General features: G+C 44.6%; 1 protein-coding gene across 2 annotated transcripts in view; it reads right to left on the bottom strand.

The window, feature by feature from the left end:
* THBS3 (thrombospondin 3) overlaps positions 1–20202 on the bottom strand; it is a 151927-nt gene that overhangs the window by 42463 nt on the left and 89262 nt on the right. For both annotated transcript variants that reach the window (XM_077255905.1, XM_077255898.1), the window contains 6 exons: positions 7699–7817; positions 7564–7616; positions 7294–7487; positions 7050–7228; positions 6914–6962; positions 6647–6843 (listed from right to left, as the gene is read on the bottom strand). In XM_077255905.1, the coding sequence (XP_077112020.1) occupies positions 6647–6843; positions 6914–6962; positions 7050–7228; positions 7294–7487; positions 7564–7616; positions 7699–7817 (791 nt within the window). The remainder of the gene's footprint in view (positions 1–6646; positions 6844–6913; positions 6963–7049; positions 7229–7293; positions 7488–7563; positions 7617–7698; positions 7818–20202) is intronic.

Here is a 20202-nt window from a genome sequence, read left to right as displayed (position 1 = left end):
AAATGGAATGAGGAGGCCTTTTATCTGCAATTTTCAGAAAGGGTCTTTCTGAAGCCCTTAAAGATGTTATGGTGGGGTTCCCCACGCCTGCTGATTTGAGCGAATCTATGTCTCTAGCCATTCAGATTGATCGGCGCCTGCGCGAGCGCAAAGTTGTGCACCATATGGCGGTATCCTCTGAGCAGAGTCCTGAGCCTATGCAATGTGATAGGATTTTGACTAGAGCAGAAAGGCGCTGATGTGACGAATTGGTCCTCTACGGCTGTTGAGGCCTTTCAGGAGCTTAAACGCCGATTCACTTCTGACCCTGTGTTGCGTCAGCCGGATGTTTCTCTTCGTTTTCAGGTTGAGGTTGACGCTTCTGAGATTGGGGCAGGGGCCGTTTTGTCTCAGAGGAATTCTGATGGTTCTTTGATGAAACCGTGTGCCTTTTTTTCCAGAAAGTTTTCGCCTGCGGAGCGCAATTATGACGTCGGCAATCGGGAGTTGTTGGCTATGAAGTGGGCATTTGAGGAGTGGCGACATTGGCTTGAGGGAGCCAAGCACCGCGTTGTGGTCTTGACCGATCATAAGAATCTGATTTACCTCGAGTCGGCCAAGCGGCTGAACCCTAGACAGGCTCGATGGTCCCTGTTTTTCTCCCGTTTTGATTTTGTGGTCTCGTATCTTCCAGATCTAAGAATGTTAAGGCTGATGCCCTCTCTAGGAGTTTTTTGCCTGATTCTCCTGGAGTCCTTGAGCCTGTTGGCATTCTTTCAATATTTGTGGGGGGCTGTCTATCCTTTGGGAATTTTTCTCTGAGGCAAGATAGCTTTCCTGTTTCTATCTTTAGGGGTGGTTAGTCCTCCGGCTGTGACGAGGTGTCTAGGGAGTGACAGGAACATCCCACGGCTACTTCTAGTGTTGTGTTAAGCTCAGGAACTGCGGTCAGTACAGGTACCACCTCCTCCAGAGCTCGTCCCATGTTGCTCCTAAACCACCAGTCCATAACAGGTGTGCAGGCGGCTGGCTTGAGCCCTGCATTCCTGTGCATGCCTACCTAATGAAACTGGGTATATTTTGTGTTTGCTGTGCCCTGTGTAGTTTATGATAGTTGACACTGTTTAACCCCTTCATGACCCAGCCTATTTTGACCTTAATGACCTGGCTGTTTTTTGCAATTCTGACCAGTGTCCCTTTATGAGGTAATAACTCAGGAACGCTTCAACGGATCCTAGCGGTTCTGAGAATGTTTTTTCGTGACATATTGGGCTTCATGTTAGTGGTAAATTTAGGTCGATAAACGCAAAAATTATTTGTGAAAAAAATGGAAATTTGGCAAAAAATTTGAAAATTTCGCAATTTTCAAATTTTTCATTTTTATTCTGTTAAACGAGAGTTACAGTTAGGTCCATATATATTTGGACAGAGACAACATTTTTCTAATTTTGGTTATAGACATTACCACAATCAATTTTAAACAAAACAATTCAGTTGCAGTTGAAGTTCAGACTTTTAGCTTTCATTTGAGGGTATCCACATTTAAATTTGGATGAAGGCTTTAGGAGTTTCAGCTCTTTAACATGTGCCACCCAGTTATTAAAAGGACCAAAAGTAATTGGACAATTGACTCCAAAGCTATTTCATGGACAGGTGTGGGCAATCCCTTCATTATGTCATTCTCAATTAAGCAGATAAAAGGCCTGGAGTTGATTTGAGGTGTGGTGCTTGCATTTGGAAGGTTTTGCTGTGAAGTAAACATGCGGTCAAAGGAGCTCTCCATGCAGGTGAAACAAGCCATCCTTAAGCTGCGAAAACAGAAAAAACCCATCCGAGAAATTGCTAAAATATTAGGAGTGGCAAAATCTACAGTTTGGTACATCCTGAGAAAGAAAAAGCACTGGTGAACTCATCAATGCAAAAAGACCTGGATGCCCACGGAAGACAACAGTGGTGGATGATCGCAGAATAATCTCCATGGTGAAGAGAAACCCCTTCACAACTGCCAACCAAGTGAACAACACTCTCCAGGAGGTCGGCGTATCAATATCCAAATCTACCATAAAGAGAAGACTGCATGAAAGTAAATACAGAGGGTTCATTGCACGGTGCAAGCCACTCATAAGCATCAAGAATAAAAAGGCTAGACTGGACTTTGCTAAAAAATATCTAAAAAAGCCAGCACAGTTCTGGAAGAACATTCTTTGGACAGATGAAACCAAGATCAACCTCTACCAGAATGATGGAAAGAGAAAAGTATGGCGAAGGCGTGGTACAGCTCATGATCCAAAGCATACCACATCATCTGTAAAACACAGCGGAGGCAGTGTGATGGCTTGGGCATGCATGGCTGCCAGTGACACGGGGTCACTAGTGTTTATTGATGATGTGACACAGGACAGAAGCAGCCGAATGAATTCTGAGGTATTCAGAGCCATACTGTGTGCTAAGATCCAGCCAAATGCAGCAAAACTGATTGGTCGTCGTTTCATACTACAGATGGACAATGACCCAAAACATAAAGCCAAAGCAACCCAGGAGTTTATTAAAGCAAAGAAGTGGGATATTCTTGAATCGCCAAGTCAGTCACCTGATCTCAACCCAATTGAGCATGCATTTCACTTGTTAAAGACTAAACTTCAGACAGAAAGGCCCACAAACAAACAGCAACTGAAAACCACAACAGTGAAGACCTGGCAGGGCATCAAAAAGGACGAAACACAGCGTCTGGTGATGTCCATGCGTTCAAGACTTCAGGCAGTCATTGCCAAGAAATGGTTTTCAACCAAGTACTAAAAATGAACATTTTATTTAAAATTATTGAATCTGTCCAATTACTTTTGGTCCCTTTAAAAACAGGGTGGCACATGTTAAGGAGCTGAAACTCCTAAACCCTTCATCCAATTTTAATGTGGATACCCTCAAATGAAAGCTGAAAGTCTGAACTTCAACTGCATCTGAATTGCTTTGTTTAAAATTCATTGTGGTAATGTCTATAACCAAAATTAGAAAAATGTTGTCTCTGTCCAAATATATATGGACCTAACTGTATGTGACACAAAATAGTTAACAAATAACATTACCAACATGTCTACTTTAGATCAGCACAATTTTGGAAGCAAAATTTTTTTTTGCTAGGAAGTTATAAGGGTTAAAATTTGACCAGCGATTTCTCATTTTTACAACGAAATTTACAAAACCATTTTTTTTAGGGACTACCTCACATTTGAAGTCAGTTTGAGGGGTCTGTATGGCTGAAACTACCCAAAAGTGACACCATTCTAAAAACTGCACCCCTCAAGGTGCTCAAAACCACATTCAAGAAGTTTATTAACCCTTCAGGTGCTTCACAGCAGCAGAAGCAACATGGAAGGAAAAAATGAACATTTAACTTTTTAGTCACAAAAATGATCTTTTAGCAACATTTTTTTTATTTTCCCAAGGGTAAAAAGAGAAACTGGACCCCAAAAGTTATTGTACAATTTGTCCTGAGTACGCCGATACCCCATATGTGGAGGGGAACCACTGTATGGGCGCACAACAGGGCTCGGAAGGGAAGGAGCGCCATTTGACTATTTAATGAAAAATTGGTTCCAATCTTTAGCGGGCACCATGTCGCGTTTGGAGAGCCCCTGTGTGCCTAAACATTGGAGCTCCCCCACAAGTGACCCCATTTTGGAAACTAGAGCCTCCCACGGAACTTATCTACATGCATAGTGAGCACTTTGAACCCCCAGGTGCTTCACAGAAGTTTATAACGCAGAGCCGTGAAAATAAAAAATAATTTTTAATTCCTCTAAAATTATGTTTTACCAAGCAATTTTTTATTTTCGCAAGGGTAACATGAGAAATTGGACCACGATAATTGTTGCCCAGTTTGTCCTGAGTATGCTGGTACCCCATATGTGGGGGTAAACCACTGTTTGGGCGCACGTCGGGGCTAGGAAGGGAGGGAGCACCATTTGACTTTTTGAACGCAAGATTGGCTGGAATCAATGGTGGCTCCATGTTGCGTTTGGAGACCCCCTGATGTGCCTAAACAGTGGAAACCCCTCAATTCTAACTCCAACACTAACCCCAACACACCCCAAACCCTAATCCCAACTCTAGATATAACCCTAACCCCAACACACTCCTAACCACAACCCTAACCCAACACACCCCTAACCCTAATCCCAACCCTAATCCCAACCCTAACCACAACCCTAACCCCAACACACCCCTAACCCTAACCATAACCCTAACCACAAGCCTAATCTTAACTCTATTTCCAACCCTAGCCCTAATTCCAACCCTAACTCCAATTCCAACCCTAACCCTAAGGCTATGTGCCCACATTGCGGATTCGTGTGAGATTTTTCCGCACCATTTTTGAAAAATCCACAGGTAAAAGGCACTGCGTTTTACCTGCAGATTTACAGTGTTTTTTTGTGCGGATTTCACCTGCGGATTCCTATTGAGGAACAGGTGTAAAACAGAATCCGCACAAAGAATTGACATGCTGCGGAAAATACAGCACAGCGTTACTGCGCGGTATTTTCCGCACCATGGGCACAGCGGATTTGGTTTTCAGTAGGTTTACACGGTACTGTAAACCTGATGGAAAACTGCTACGAATCCGCAGCGGCCAATCGGCTGCGTATCCGCAGCCAAATCCGCACCATGTGTGCACATAGCCTAATCTAACCCTAACCCTAACTCTAGTTCTAACCCTAATTCTAGCCCTAGCCCTAACACTAACCCTAGCCCTAACCCTAACCCCAACCCTAGTGGGGGGAGAAAAAAAAAATATTTTCTTTATGTTATTATTGTCCCTACCTATGGGGGTGATAAAGGGGGGGTTTATTTACTATTTTTTTATTTTGATCACTGTGATAGGTTTTATCACAGTGATCAAAATGTACCTGGAACGAATCTGCCGGCCGATTCGGCGGGCGCACTGCGCATGCGCCCGCCATTTTGGAAGATGGCGGCACCCATGAAGAAGACGGACGGACACCGCGAGGCTCGGTAAGTATGAGGGGGGAGATCGGAGCACGGGGGGGGGGGAGATCGGAGCACGGGGGGGGGGGAGATCGGAGCACGGGGGGAGCGGACAGGAGGACGGGGGAGCGGACAGGAGGACAGAGGGGAGAGGACCACAGTACGGGGCAGAAAGGAGGACTGGGGAGCAGATCGGTGGCGGTTGGTTGGGGGGGCAGATCAGGGTTTCCAGCCATGGCCGATGATATTGCAGCATCGGCCATGGCTGGATTGTAATATTTCACCATTTTCATAGGTTGGCTGTTGAAAGTAAAACAGCCAATCAGAGCGATCGTAGCCACGGGGAGGGTGAAGCCACCCCCCCTGGGCTGAAATACCACTCCCCCTGTCCCTGCAGATAGGGTGAAATTGGAGTTAACCCTTTCACCCGATCTGCAGGGACGCGATCCCTCCATGACGCCACATAGGCGTCACAGGTCGGATTGGCACCGACTTTCATGACGCCTACGTGGCGTCAAAGGTCGGGAAGGGGTTAATATGATCATGGCTGACAATGTTCTGATATCTGTGTGTTAGGGACATGAATAGGGACAGTCAGTGGCAGTAGTAGGTCAGCATTGGTAAGGGTTATGGCAGTGTAGTTGTGGGTTAGTGTTAAGGGGGCACTGTAGAGTAGGAGATTAGATTGTGTTGAGAACTAGTTTCAGTCAGAGTAGTGACAGGTGAGAAAGGGGGCGGAGTCAGTGTAGTGGCAGGGAGAGTGCCTTTCTGAGGTAATTTTCAGGTAGTGGGAGGAGCCAGAGCAGTGTGAGGAGAATTGTTCTAGAAGGAGTGGTGGTAGTTGTGTGGTGAGTTACAGTTAAAAGAGACAGAAGAAGCACTGAGGGAAGCAGGTCTGGAAATGTTAGATCTTGAAGCACGTGAAAAGCGAGGCAGTCTGGAAGGGTCGGTGGCTTGTCTGTGGGTTACCTCCCGTGATGTCCGGGACTTAAGGTCCGAACAGGAATTGCAGAGGCAACCTAATTTGATGGGGAAAGTGGACGGGGAGCACCTAGTATCAGAAAGCTGGAATTCCCAGGGGACTGCGGGTCTGGAAACCACAGTGCTAGAAGATAAGCTGAAGGAAAAGACCAGGGAAAGTGCAGGAGGAGAAGTTCTTATGTCTTTTGAAGATTGTTGGATTAAGTCTGTTATGAAGATGCACGAATTGAGTAAAGTTTTATTGAAAATTAATCTGGACTTTGATAACATTTGTGTGTGTCTGCGACGGATTGGAGCCCTGTATTCTGTGAAGGATTCTGACTTACAGATGGGTGAACTACGTGACACACACAGCACACCACAAAATGGATATGATATTTCTGTAGTGGAGCGTCGGGGTGTGATGAGGAAGTAGCAGCAATCCCTCGGTACGGCTACCACCCTGGCCCCCGTTACAGGGGGGAGGGGGTCATCTCCACTATCAGTGAGTTGTGCACAATATAAGAGGAGTGGGGGGGTTGTGCCCACTATCGAGGTAGTCGTGGCCATTATTGGGGGAGTTGTGTCCACTTTCAGGGATCACGCACGTTATGAAGGGGCACTGCATGGCAGGATGTCACATATACTGCAAACAGTGGATGATGGTTGTAGGTCTCTCCACCATAAAGCACTGCTGGGACTTGTAGTTCCCCAGACTGCTCACCTTCAGCTGCAGGCCTGGCTCGGCCACGGCTCTGAAGGGTGTTGCCTGCCAGTATGACTGCTCCGTCTGCTTCCACATGACCACATAGAAGCTGGCACTGTCCTGGTAGCTGAAGATGAAGCCGGCATAGTCATCATCCGTCACCGTGTTCACGTGGAACGTCCCCTCAAAGTCCACACCATTGAAGGCAGTGTACCCTGCGGGGGAGGGGAGGTGAGTCCTGGTGGTGGCTGTAACCCATCAGTGGTCCTGTGTCGTGTCACTTACCCACTGCCAGGCCCGGATCGCTGTTCATGGTCTGCACAATCTCCATGCCCTGTGAAGAAGACATGAAGGAGAGGTTGACACCAGAGAGTAATGGCTGACACCCAGTGGTCACAGAACTGACAGTCGCAGAGATTACCTGGTTCAGCACCACCCAGTTGGGGTCTATCTGTGCATCTCCCTCGGGGTCCAAAATGACGGTCTGGTAAGCCCTGAAGTCGGTGAGGGTCACCTCTGCACTCTCAGGGCACACGTCATACGAGTCCGCCACAGAGTCGTTGTCAAAGTCAATCTCGCAGACGTCTCCAATGCTGTCCCCTGCGTATATATAGCATATTACCTCTGCTGGCCCCGCCCACCCGCTCACTCTGACTTCCACTCACCGTCACTGTCCTTCTGGTTGGGGTTGTGGATGAGTCGGCAGTTGTCAGGTCCCGGGGGGACGTAGTCGGGGACTCCATCATTATCATCATCCTGGTCACATTCGTCCCCGACCCCATCGTTGTCGGTGTCCAGCTGGGAGCTGTTGGGAACGTCGGGACAGTTGTCCTTGGTGTCCTGGTGTCCATCACCGTCCCTGATGGTGATAGATGGGGTGAACGGTGAGTACAGGAGGCAGCATCTCAAGAGACCCCCAAATCTACAGGACTCACCTGTCCTGATTGGTGTCACACATATCGCCCACCAAATCACTGTCTGCATCCGACTGCAAGAAAAAGTGGGAGACACAGTAGTATACAGCTACCAGTGGGTATTACCACATAGGTGGGTATACACGGCATTATTACCTGGGTGGGATTACTAGTCTCCGGGCAGCTGTCGCAGGCATCTCCCACTCCATCCAGATCGCGATCACTCTGCAGGGGGTTCGGGACTTTCCCACAATTATCTAGAGTATTGGGGATTCCTGCACAGGAGCAGAGATAAAGAAGTATGCTCAAAGCTATATACATACTGTAGTGAACTATTATTATATATATATATATACGGTATATATATATATATATATATACACATACATACATACATACACACACACACACATACAGTTAGGTCCATATATATTTGGACAGAGACAACATCTTTCTAATTTTACCACAATTAATTTTAAACAAAACAATTCAGATGCAGTTGAAGTTCAGACTTTCAGCTTTCATTTGAGGGTATCCACATTAAAATTGGATGAAGGGTTTAGGAGTTTCACCTCCTTAACATGGGCCACCCTGTTTTTAAAGGGACCAAAAGTAATTGGACAATTTACTCCAAGGCCATTTCATGGACAGGTGTGGGCAATCCCTTCGTTATGTCATTCTTAATTAAGCAGATAAAAGGCCTGGAGTTGATTTGAGGTGTGGTGCTTGCATTTGGAAGGTTTTGCTGTGAAGTAAACATGCGGTCAAAGGAGCTCTCCATGCAGGTGAAACAAGCCATCCTTAAGCTGCGAAAACAGAAAAAACCCATCCGAGAAACTGCTACAATATTAGGAGTGGCAAAGTCTACAGTTTGGTGCATCCTGAGAAAGAAAGAAAGCACAGGTGAACTCATCAATGTAAAAAGACCTGGGAGCCCACAGAAGACAACAATGGTGGATGATCGGAGAATAATCTCCATGGTGAAGAGAAACCCCTTCACAACAGCCAACCAAGTGAACAACACTCTCCAGGAGGTCGGCGTATCAATATCCAAATCTACCATAAAGAGAAGACTGCATGAAAGTAAATACAGAGGGTTCACTGCACGGTGCAAGCCACTCATAAGCATCAAGAATAAAAAGGCTAGACTGGACTTTGCTAAAAAACATCTAAAAAAGCCAGCACAGTTCTGGAAGAACATTCTTTGGACAGATGAAACCAAGATCAACCTCTACCAGAATGATGGAAAGAGAAAAGTATGGCGAAGGCGTGGTACAGCTCATGATCCAAAGCATACCACATCATCTGTAAAACACGGCGGAGTCAGTGTGATGGCTTGGGCATGCATGGCTGCCAGTGGCACTGGGTCACTAGTGTTTATTGATGATGTGACACAGGACAGAAGCAGCCGAATGAATTCTGAGGTATTCTGAGCCATACTGTGTGCTCAGATCCAGCCAAATGCAGCCAAACTGATTGGTCGTCGTTTCATACTACAGATGGACAATGACCCAAAACAAAGCCAAATCAGGAGTTTATTAAAGCAAAGAAGTGGAATATTCTTGAATGGCCAAGTCAGTCACCTGATCTCAACCCAATTGAGCATGCATTTCACTTGTTAAAGGCTAAACTTCAGACAGAAAGGCCCACAAACAAACAGCAACTGAAAACCACCGCAGTGAAGGCCTGGCAGAGCATCAAAAAGGAGGAAACACAGCATCTGGTGATGTCCATGAGTTCAAGACTTCAGGCAGTCATGCCAACAAAGGGTTTTCAACCAAGTACTAAAAATGAACATTTTATTTAAAATTATTTAATCTGTCCAATTACTTTTGGTCCCTTTAAAAACAGTCTGGCACATGTTAAGGAGCTGAAACTCCTAAACCCTTCATCCAATTTTAATGTGGATATCCTCAAATGAAAGCTGAAAGTCTGAACTTCAACTGCATCTGAATTGTTTTGTTTAAAATTCATTGTGGTAATGTCTATAACCAAAATTAGAAAAATGTTGTCTCTGTCCAAATATATAAATATATATGGACCTAACTTTATATGTATGGATGTATGACCAGCAGTAAATTAACATCTGTCCTGAGACTGCAGCTCTCACAAAGGTCACAACATATGTTATCCTGAGAAAGGCAGTGTCCTGGCTCCAGTCACCCCAGGGGGCCTTGCTGAGACACTTCACAACTTCTGACTCCTATGAACAGACATGCCAATTGCAGCATGACACTGTATATTTACTCTGAGAAAGACAGATTACACGAATAGTGTTCAAAGAAAAATGATGGATTTCTTGGTAAAATAGCCAGGATCCAGTCACAAAGAGGGAGAGGAGATAGATTAACCCTTGCAGGAGCAACCCCAAGTCACGAGCAGAGAAGCGGGTACGTGACAAAATGGTGGCAGAGAGGTGGGATAGAAGAATTTCTATTAGAGCATTAGTGCATGGCTTAAGCAATTATTCCCTGTACTAAAGAATTGGTATCCTTGCCTGGAGCACACCAGTTCTACAAGGTTCAACTCAGTGCTTACTTAGACATACTTGCAAATATATAGTATATAGCACAGCCCACGCAGTATATAGCACAGCCCACGTAGTATATTGCACAGTCCACGCAGTACACTATGTTCTAAATTATTATGCAAATGACATTTTTCTCTGATTTTCCTAAATGGTTGGTGCAAATCACAGTCAGTCTAATAAAAGTAATCACCCGTTAGAGTATACATCGAATTTTATTGAAGAAATCTCCCAATGATAACAGCATAATCTCCAAAATGAATAAAAACTTAAAATGCACTGTTCCAAATTATTAGGCACAGTAGAATTTCTAAACATTTGATATGTTTTAAAGAACTGAAAATGCTCATTTGTGGAATTTGCAGCATTAGGAGGTCACATTCACTGAACAAAAAAGCTATTTAACTCCAAAACATCCTAACAGGCCAAGTTACATGTTAACATAGGAACCCTTCTTTAATATCACCTTCACAATTCTTGCATCCATTGAACTTGTAAGGTTTTGGAGAGTTTCTGCTTGTATTTCTTTGCATGAAGTCAGAATAGCCTCCCAGAGCTGCTGTTTTGATGTGAACTGCCTCCCACCCTCATAGATCTTTTGCTTGATGATACTCCAAAGGTTCTCTATAGGGTTGTGGTCAGGGGAAGATGGTGGCCACACCATGAGTTTATCTCCTTTTATGCCCATAGCAGCCAATGACTCAGAGGGATTCTTTGCAGCATGAGATGGTGCTTTGTCATGCATGAAGATGATTTTGCTCCTGAAGGCATGTTTCTGCTTTTTATACCATGGAGGAAAGTTGTCAGTCAGAAACTCTATGTACTTTGCAGAGGTCATTTTCACACCTCAGGAACCTTATAGGGCCCTACCAGCTGTTTCTCCATGATTCCGGCCCAACACATGACTCCTCCACCCCCTTGCTGTTGTTGCAGCCTTGTTGGGACATGGTGGCCATCCACCAACCATCCACTACTCCATCCATTTGGACCATCTAGGGTTGCTCAACACTTATCAGTAAACAAGACTGTTTGGAAATTAGTCTTCATGTATGTGTGGGCCCAATACAACCATTTCTGCTTGTGAACACTGTTTAGGGGTGGCCGAATAGTAGGTTTATGCACCACAGCAAGCCTTTGAAGGATCCTACACCTTGAGATTCAAGGGACTCCAGAGGCACCAGCAGCTTCAAATAACTGTTTGCTGCTTTGTAATGGTATTTTGGCAGCTGCTCTCTTAATCCAATGAACTTGCCTGGCAGAAATCTTCCTCATTATGCCTTTATCAGCACAAACACATCTGTGCTCAGATACAGCCACAAATCTCTTAACAGTATGATGATCACGCTTAGGTTTTCGGGAAATTTCTAATGTTTTCATCCCTTCACCAAGGCATTGCACTATTTGATGCTTTTCAGCAGCAGAGAGATCCTTTTTCTTTCCCATGTTACTTGAAAACTGTGACCTGCTTAATAATGTGGAACATCATTTTTAAGTAGTTTTCCTTTAATTAGAATCACCTGGAAAGCCAATTATCTCATGTGTTTAAGATTGATTTCAGTGATCCATTGAGCCCTGAGACACAATACCATCCACGAGTTTATTTGAAAAACAAAACAATTAAATCTTTATGACACTCAAATCCAATTTGCATAATAATTTGGAACACAGTGTACATTGCACAGCCCACGTAGTACATTGCACAGCCTAGTACATTGCACAGCCCACGTATTATATTGCACAGCCCACGTAGTATATTGCACAGCCCACGCAGTATATAGCAATGTGGGCATCATATCCCTGTTAAAAAAAAAAGAATTAAAATAAAAAATAGCTATATACTCACCTTCCGTTGGCCCCGGTTCCAGGCGAAGCGGTTACAGACGCTCCTCGCACGCTGCGGTCCCAAGAGTGCATTGCGGTCTCACGAGATGATGACGTAGCGGTCTCACGAGACCGCTACGTCATCATCTCGCGAGACCACAATGCATGGTGCGGTCACCGGAGCATCGCGAGGAGCGGGAAAAGCCGGTTCTGGATCCGAGGGGCCGACAGACGGTGAGTAAATAACGATTTTTTATTTTTTTAAATTATTTTTAACATTAGATCTTTTTACTATTGATGCCGCATAGGCAGCATCAATAGTAAAAAGATGGTCACACAGGGTTAATAGCAGCGGTAACGGAGTGCGTAACACCACGGCATAACGCGGTCCGTTACCGCTGCCATTAACCCAGTGTGAGCGCTGACTGGAGGGGATTATGGAGCGGGCACTGACTGCGGTGAGGAAGAAGCGGCCATTTTGCCGCCGGACTGTGCCCGTCGCTGATTGGTCGTGGCCTTTTTGCTGCGACCAATCAGCGACTTGGATTTCCATGACAGACAGAGGCCGCGACCAATAAATATCCGTGACAGACAGAAGGACAGACGGAAGTGACCCTTAGACAATTATATAGTAGATATCAGATATATTTATATTACTAATGATAGGAGACAGAGGTGTCCGCTATCACAACTTATATATCATACCAGATATATCTATATTACTAATGACAGGAGACAGAGGTGTCCGCTATCACCACTTATATATGATACCAGATATATCTATATTACTAATGACAGGAGACAGAGGTGTCCGCTATCAACACTTATATATGACACCAGATATATCTATATTACTAATGACAGAAGACAGAGGTGTCCGCTATCACCACTTATATATGACATCAGATATATCTACACTCACCGGCCACTTTATTAGGTACACCATGCTAGTAACGGGTTGGACCCTCTTTTGCCTTCAGAACTGCCTCAATTCTTCGTGGCATAGATTCAACAAGGTGCTGGAAGATTTTGGTCCATATTGACATGATGGCATCACACAGTTGCCGCAGATTTGTCGGCTGCACATCCCAAAGATGCTCCATACAAGGCAGGATGGATCCATGCTTTCATGTTGTTTACGCCAAATTCTGACCCTACCATCCGAATGTCGCAGCAGAAATCGAGACTCATCAGACCAAGCAACGTTTTTCCAATCTTCTACTGTCCAATTTCGATGAGCTTGTACAAATTGTAGCCTCAGTTTCCTGTTCTTAGCTGAAAGGAGTGGTACCCGGTGTGGTCTTCTGCTGCTGTAGCCCATCTGCCTCAAAGTTCGACGCACTGTGCGTTCAGAGATGCTCTTAGGCCTACCTTGGTTGTAACGGGTGGCGATTTGAGTCACTGTTGCCTTTCTATCAGCTCGAACCAGTCTGCCCATTCTCCTCTGACCTCTGGCATCAACAAGGCATTTCCGCCCACAGAACTGCCGCTCACTGGATTTTTTTTCTTTTTCGGACCATTCTCTGTAAACCCTAGAGATGGTTGTGCGTGAAAATCCCAGTAGATCAGCAGTTTCTGAAATACTCAGACCAGCCCTTCTGGCACCAACAACCATGCCACGTTCAAAGGCACTCAAATCACCTTTCTTCCCCATACTGATGCTCGGTTTGAACTGCAGGAGATTGTCTTGACCATGTCTACATGCCTAAATGCACTGAGTTGCCGCCATGTGATTGGCTGATTAGAAATTAAGTGTTAACAAGAAGTTGGACAGGTGTACCTAATAAAGTGGCCGGTGAGTGTATATTACTAATGACAGGAGACAGAGGTGTCCGCTATCACCCCTTATACAGGTCCTTCTCAAAAAATTAGCATATAGTGTAAAATTTCATTATTTACCATAATGTAATGATTACAATTAAACTTTCATATATTATAGATTCATTATCCACCAACTGAAATTTGTCAGGTCTTTTATTGTTTTAATACTGATGATTTTGGCATACAACTCCTGATAACCCAAAAAACCTGTCTCAATAAATTAGCATATTTCACCCGTCCAATCAAATAAAAGTGTTTTTTAATAACAAAAAAACCATCAAATAATAATGTTCAGTTATGCCCTCAATACTTGGTCGGGAATCCTTTGGCAGAAATGACTGCTTCAATGCGGCGTGGCATGGAGACAATCAGCCTGTGACACTGCTGAGATGTTATGGAGGCCCAGGATGCTTCAATAGCGGCCTTAAGCTCATCCAGAGTGTTGGGTCTTGCGTCTCTCAACTTTCTCTTCACAATATCCCACAGATTCTCTATGGGGTTCAGGTCAGGAGAGTTGGCAGGCCAATTGAGCACAGTAATACCATGGTCAGTAAACCATTTACCAGTGGTTTTGGCACTGTGAGCAGGTGCCAGGTCGTGCTGAAAAATGAAATCTTCATCACCATAAAGCATTTCAGCCGATGGAAGCATGAAGTGCTCCAAAATCTCCTGATAGCTAGCTGCATTGACCCTGCCCTTGATGAAACACAGTGGACCAACACCAGCAGCTGACATGGCACCCCACACCATCACTGACTGTGGGTACTTGACACTGGACTTCAGGCATCTTGGCATTTCCTTCTCCCCAGTCTTCCTCCAGACTCTGGCACCTTGATTTCCGAATGACATGCAAAATTTGCTTTCATCAGAAAAAAGTACTTGGGACCACTTAGCAACAGTCCAGTGCTGCTTCTCTGTAGCCCAGGTCAGGCGCTTCTGCCGCTGTTTATGGTTCAAAAGTGGCTTGACCTGGGGAAATGCTGAAATGCTTTATGGAGATGAAGATTTCATTTTTCAGCACGACCTGGCACCTGCTCGCAGTGCCAAAACCACTGGTAAATGGTTTACTGACCATGGTATTACTGTGCTCAATTGGCCTGCCAACTCTCCTGACCTGAACCCCATAGAGAATCTGTGGGATATTGTGAAGAGAAAGTTGAGAGACGCAAGACCCAACACTCTGGATGAGCTGAAGGCCGCTATTGAAGCATCCTGGGCCTCCATAACATCTCAGCAGTGTCACAGGCTGATTGCCTCCATGCCACGCCGCATTGAAGCAGTCATTTCTGCCAAAGGATTCCCGACCAAGTATTGAGGGCATAACTGAACATTATTATTTGATGGTTTTTTTGTTTGTTATTAAAAAACACTTTTATTTGATTGGACGGGTGAAATATGCTAATTTATTGAGACAGGTTTTTTGGGTTATCAGGAGTTGTATGCCAAAATCATCAGTATTAAAACAATAAAAGACCTGACAAATTTCAGTTGGTGGATAATGAATCTATAATATATGAAAGTTTAATTGTAATCATTACATTATGGTAAATAATGAAATTTTACACTATATGCTAATTTTTTGAGAAGGACCTGTATATGACACCAGATATATCTATATTACTAATGACAGGAGACAGAGGTGTCCGCTATCACCACTTATATATGACACCAGATATATCTATATAACTAAAGATAGGAGACAGAGGTGTCCGCTATCACCCCTTATATATGACACCAGATATATCTATATAACTAAAGATAGGAGACAGAGGTGTCCGCTATCACCCCTTATATATGACACCAGATATATCTATATTACTAATGACAGGAGACAGAGGTGTCCGCTATCACCCCTTATATATGACACCAGATATATCTATATTACTAATGATAGGAGACAGAGGTGTCCGCTATCACCCCTTATATATGACACCAGATATATCTATATTACTAATGATAGGAGACAGAGGTGTCCGCTATCACCACTTATATATGACACCAGATATATCTATATTACTAATGACAGGAGACAGAGGTGTCCGCTATCACCCCTTATATATGACACCAGATATATCTATATTACTAATGATAGGAGACAGAGGTGTCCGCTATCACCACTTATATATGACACCAGATATATCTATATAACTAAAGATAGGAGACAGAGGTGTCCGCTATCACCCCTTATATATGACACCAGATATATCTATAATACTAATGACAGGAGACAGAGGTGTCCGCTATCATCACTTATATATGATATCAGATATATCTATATTACTAATGATAGGAGACAGAGGTGTCCGCTATCACCACTTATATATGACACCAGATATATCTATAATACTAATGACAGGAGACAGAGGTGTCCGCTATCACCACTTATATATGACATCAGATATATCTATATTACTAATGATAGGAGACAGAGGTGTCCGCTATCACCACTTATATATGACACCAGATATATCTATATTACTAATGATAGGAGACAGAGGTGTCCGCTATCACCACTTATATATGACACCAGATATATCTATAATACTAATGACAGGAGACAGAGGTGTCCGCTATCACCACTTATATATGACACCAGATATATCTATATTACTAATGACAGAAGACAGAGGTGTCCGCTATCATCACTTATATATGATATCAGATATATCTATATTACTAATGACAGGAGACAGAGGTGTCCGCTATCACCCATATATATGACACCAGATATATCTATATTACTAATGACAGGAGACAGAGGTGTCCGCTATCACCCCTTATATATGACACCAGATATATCTATATTACTAATGACAGAAGACAGAGGTGTCCGATATCACCCCTTATATATGACACCAGATATATCTACATTACTAATGACAGGAGACAGAGGTGTCCGCTATCACCACTTATATATGATATCAGATATATCTATATTACTAATGATAGGAGACAGAGGTGTCCGCTATCACCACTTATATATGATATCAGATATATCTATATTACTAATGATAGGAGACAGAGGTGTCCGCTATCACCACTTATATATGATATCAGATATATCTATATTACTAATGACAGGAGACAGAGGTGTCCGCTATCACCACTTATATAGGACACCAGATATATCTATATAACTAAAGATAGGAGACAGAGGTGTCCGCTATCACCACTTATATATGACACCAGATATACCTATATTACTAATGGTAGGAGACAGAGGTGTCCGCTATCACCACTGTAGCATAGTGCCTACTACGTGTCTTGGGGGACACTCGCTTGGCACGGGATTAACACACTCAGGCACGGATTTCTATCAAAACAGAGTCTTTTAGGTTTATTTCTCACAACATAAACCACATCCTCAGGAACTTAGTAACAGTTTGAACACCATCTGGACATATTCAACTTCACCACAGTTCGTCTCTGACCCCGGTCAGCATTACACACGGTTTTCAGACCGTTACCCATTGGCAACCTTCCACAGTTCGTGGACACTTCTTGGCCTCAGAGGTGCCCCATACACAATGTCTCTCTCTTCTAACCCCGGTTAGCATATCACACGGATCTCCATCCATTACCTGTTGGTGCCGCACAGGTTCTCGGATACCTCTCTACACCAGAGGCATCCTTCAGACGTTCACACTCTGACCCCGGTCAGTACAACACGGATCTCCATTCGTTACCTGCCATTGCCGCACAGGTTCTTGGATACCTCTCTTCCTCAGAGGCATCCTTCAGACATTCTCACTCTGACCCGGGTCAGTACAACACAGATCTCCATCCGTTCCACAACCTGGTCTGTGCGAGGTCCAGAGCCCCCGCCATGTGCTCTCCAGGGAGCCACCACTCCCAACACATGGGGCTCTCTCCAGGACCTTCCAGCACAGACCATTCAGATCCACACTCAGAGCCCACGTGACCAGACCTCAGTCACATTATATAGTACTAACCACTCCCACAAGTGGGAGTGTGGATGTGTGGCTAGATTGTCCCGCCCATCTCACACAACTAGCCTAGTAAGTCTCCCTAAGGCTACGTTCACATTTGCATTGTGCGCCGCAGCGTCGGCGCCGCAACGCACAACGCAAACAAAAACGCAGCAAAACGCATGCACAACGCTGTGTTTTGCGCCGCATGCGTCCTTTTTTTCATTGATTTTGGACGCAGCAAAAATGCAACTTGCTGCGTCCTCTGCGCCCGGACGCGGGCGCTGCAGGGACGCATGCGGCGCAAAACGCAAGTGCGACGCATGTCCATGCGCCCCCATGTTAAATATAGGGGCGCATGACGCATGCGGCGACGCTGCGGCGCCGACCGCAAATGTGAACGTAGCCTTACAACTACACCATAGATATACACACTCTTGAGGGACTACAGGTCCCACAACAACATTGCATCAGACTTACCACACAGACTCCCTCTGCGACACATATCGGTCATTCACTACACTGCCAGTCACTGTTTTACTACCATTATCACAACAGATATGCCTCAATGCATATCCCAAGGAGCACACACAGCGCCCCCTAGCTGCCACAGGGGTCACTATACTACACCACTTATATATGACACCAGATATATCTATATTACTAATGACAGGAGACAGAGGTGTCCGCTATCACCACTTATATATGACACCAGATATATCTATATTACTAATGACAGAAGACAGAGGTGTCCGCTATCACCACTTATATAGGACACCAGATATGTTGTGAATTCTGCTTTTGGGTTCCCTCCGGTGGTGGTAGGTGGTAATGCAGTTGTCCCTGAGTTGCAGTCCTGGTCAGGTGTTTCTGCTGATTGCAGTTCTGACTGGGGTATTTAGGTGTGCAGGATTCATTAGTCCTTGCCAGTTGTCAATTGTTGTTGGGAGGTGTTGGACCTCTGCCTGGTTCCTCCTGCCTTTCTGCCAAATCAGCAAAGATAAGTGTCTGGTTTTGTTTCTGTGGCGCACATGCTGTGTGCTTCATGATTCAGTGCTATTCTTTTGTGTTTTCTTGTCCAGCTTAGATTGTGTCAGTATTTTCTCAGTCTTGTTGGATTCTCTGGGGTTGCAGATATTCATTCCACGTCTTTAGTTAGATTGTGGAATTTTTTGTATTATCTGCTGTTGATATTTTTTGAAGGGTTTTAATACTGACCGCCTAGTATTCTGTCCTATCCTTTCCTATTTAACTAGGGTGGCCTCTTTTGCTAAATCTTGTTTTCTGTCTGCGTGTGTCTTTTCTTCTCCTACTCACAGTCAATATTCGTGGGGGCTGCCTATCCTTTGGGGTTCTGCTCTGAGGCAAGGTAGTATTCCTATTTCCATCTATAGGGGTATTTAGTCCTCCGGCTGTGTCGAGGTGTCTAGGGTTTGTTAGGCACACCCCACGGCTACTTCTAGTTGCGGTGTTAGTTCAGGATCTGCGGTCAGTATAGTTTCCACTTACTCCAGAGAAAGTTTCATGCGGCTCCAAGGTCACCGGAAACACAGATATATCTATATTACTAATGACAGGAGACAGAGGTGTCAGCTATCACCCCTTATATATGACATCAGATATATCTATATTACTAATGATAGGAGACAGGTGTCCGCTATCACCACTTATATATGATATCAGATATATCTATATTACTAATGATAGGAGACAGAGGTGTCCGCTATCACCACTTATATATGTTCAAGTTTCAATGGAGAGGTCTGCAAATTGTCTCATCAAAGAGGAAGAGGACTAGAACTCTAGTGCCACCTATTGGAAGTAGCAATCCTAACAGTCAATGTCGACCCTTTAACAAGCCTTGTCACATGACTTCGGATAATAGTCAAACCAGAATCTCAATTTGCAGACACTGTGTTTCGGGGTACTGCCCCTCGTCAGTGCAAAGTGGAGATCTGGTTTGGCTGACTGAGAGGCGTCTGACCGGGATCCAAGAAGTATCGTTTCTCCTTGCGGAGAGTGACATGAGAAGCATGTCGAGGTGAGGAGACTTAAAGCCACAATGCTCCTCTGGGAAATATGCAAATTGTCTCTTCAGAGAGGGAGAGGAAGAGGACTAGAACTCTAGTGCCACCTTTGACTGTTAGGATTGCTACTTCCAATAGGTGGCACTAGAGTTCTAGTCCTCTTCCACTCTGAAGAGACAATTTGCATATTTCCCAGAGGAGCATTGCGACTTAAAGGTACCGTCACACTCAGCGACGCTGCAACGATATAGACAACGAGCCGATCGCTGCAGCGTCGCTGTTTAGGTCGCTGGGGAGCTGTCACACAGACAGCTCTCTCCAGCGACCAACGATCAGGGGAACGACTTCGGCATCGTTGAAACGGTCTTCAACGATGCCGAAGTCCCCCTGCAGCACCCGGGTAACCAGGGTAAACATCAGGTTACTAAGTGCAGGGCCGCGCTTAGTAACCCGATATTTACCCTGGTTACCATTGTAAAAGTAAAAAAAACACTACATACTCACCTTCTGATGTCTGTCACGTCCCCCGCCGGCG

This window comes from Ranitomeya variabilis, chromosome 1 (assembly GCF_051348905.1).
Source record: "Ranitomeya variabilis isolate aRanVar5 chromosome 1, aRanVar5.hap1, whole genome shotgun sequence".
NCBI classification, from domain to species: domain Eukaryota; kingdom Metazoa; phylum Chordata; class Amphibia; order Anura; family Dendrobatidae; genus Ranitomeya; species Ranitomeya variabilis.
This window is presented reverse-complemented; position numbering and strand designations above follow the sequence as displayed.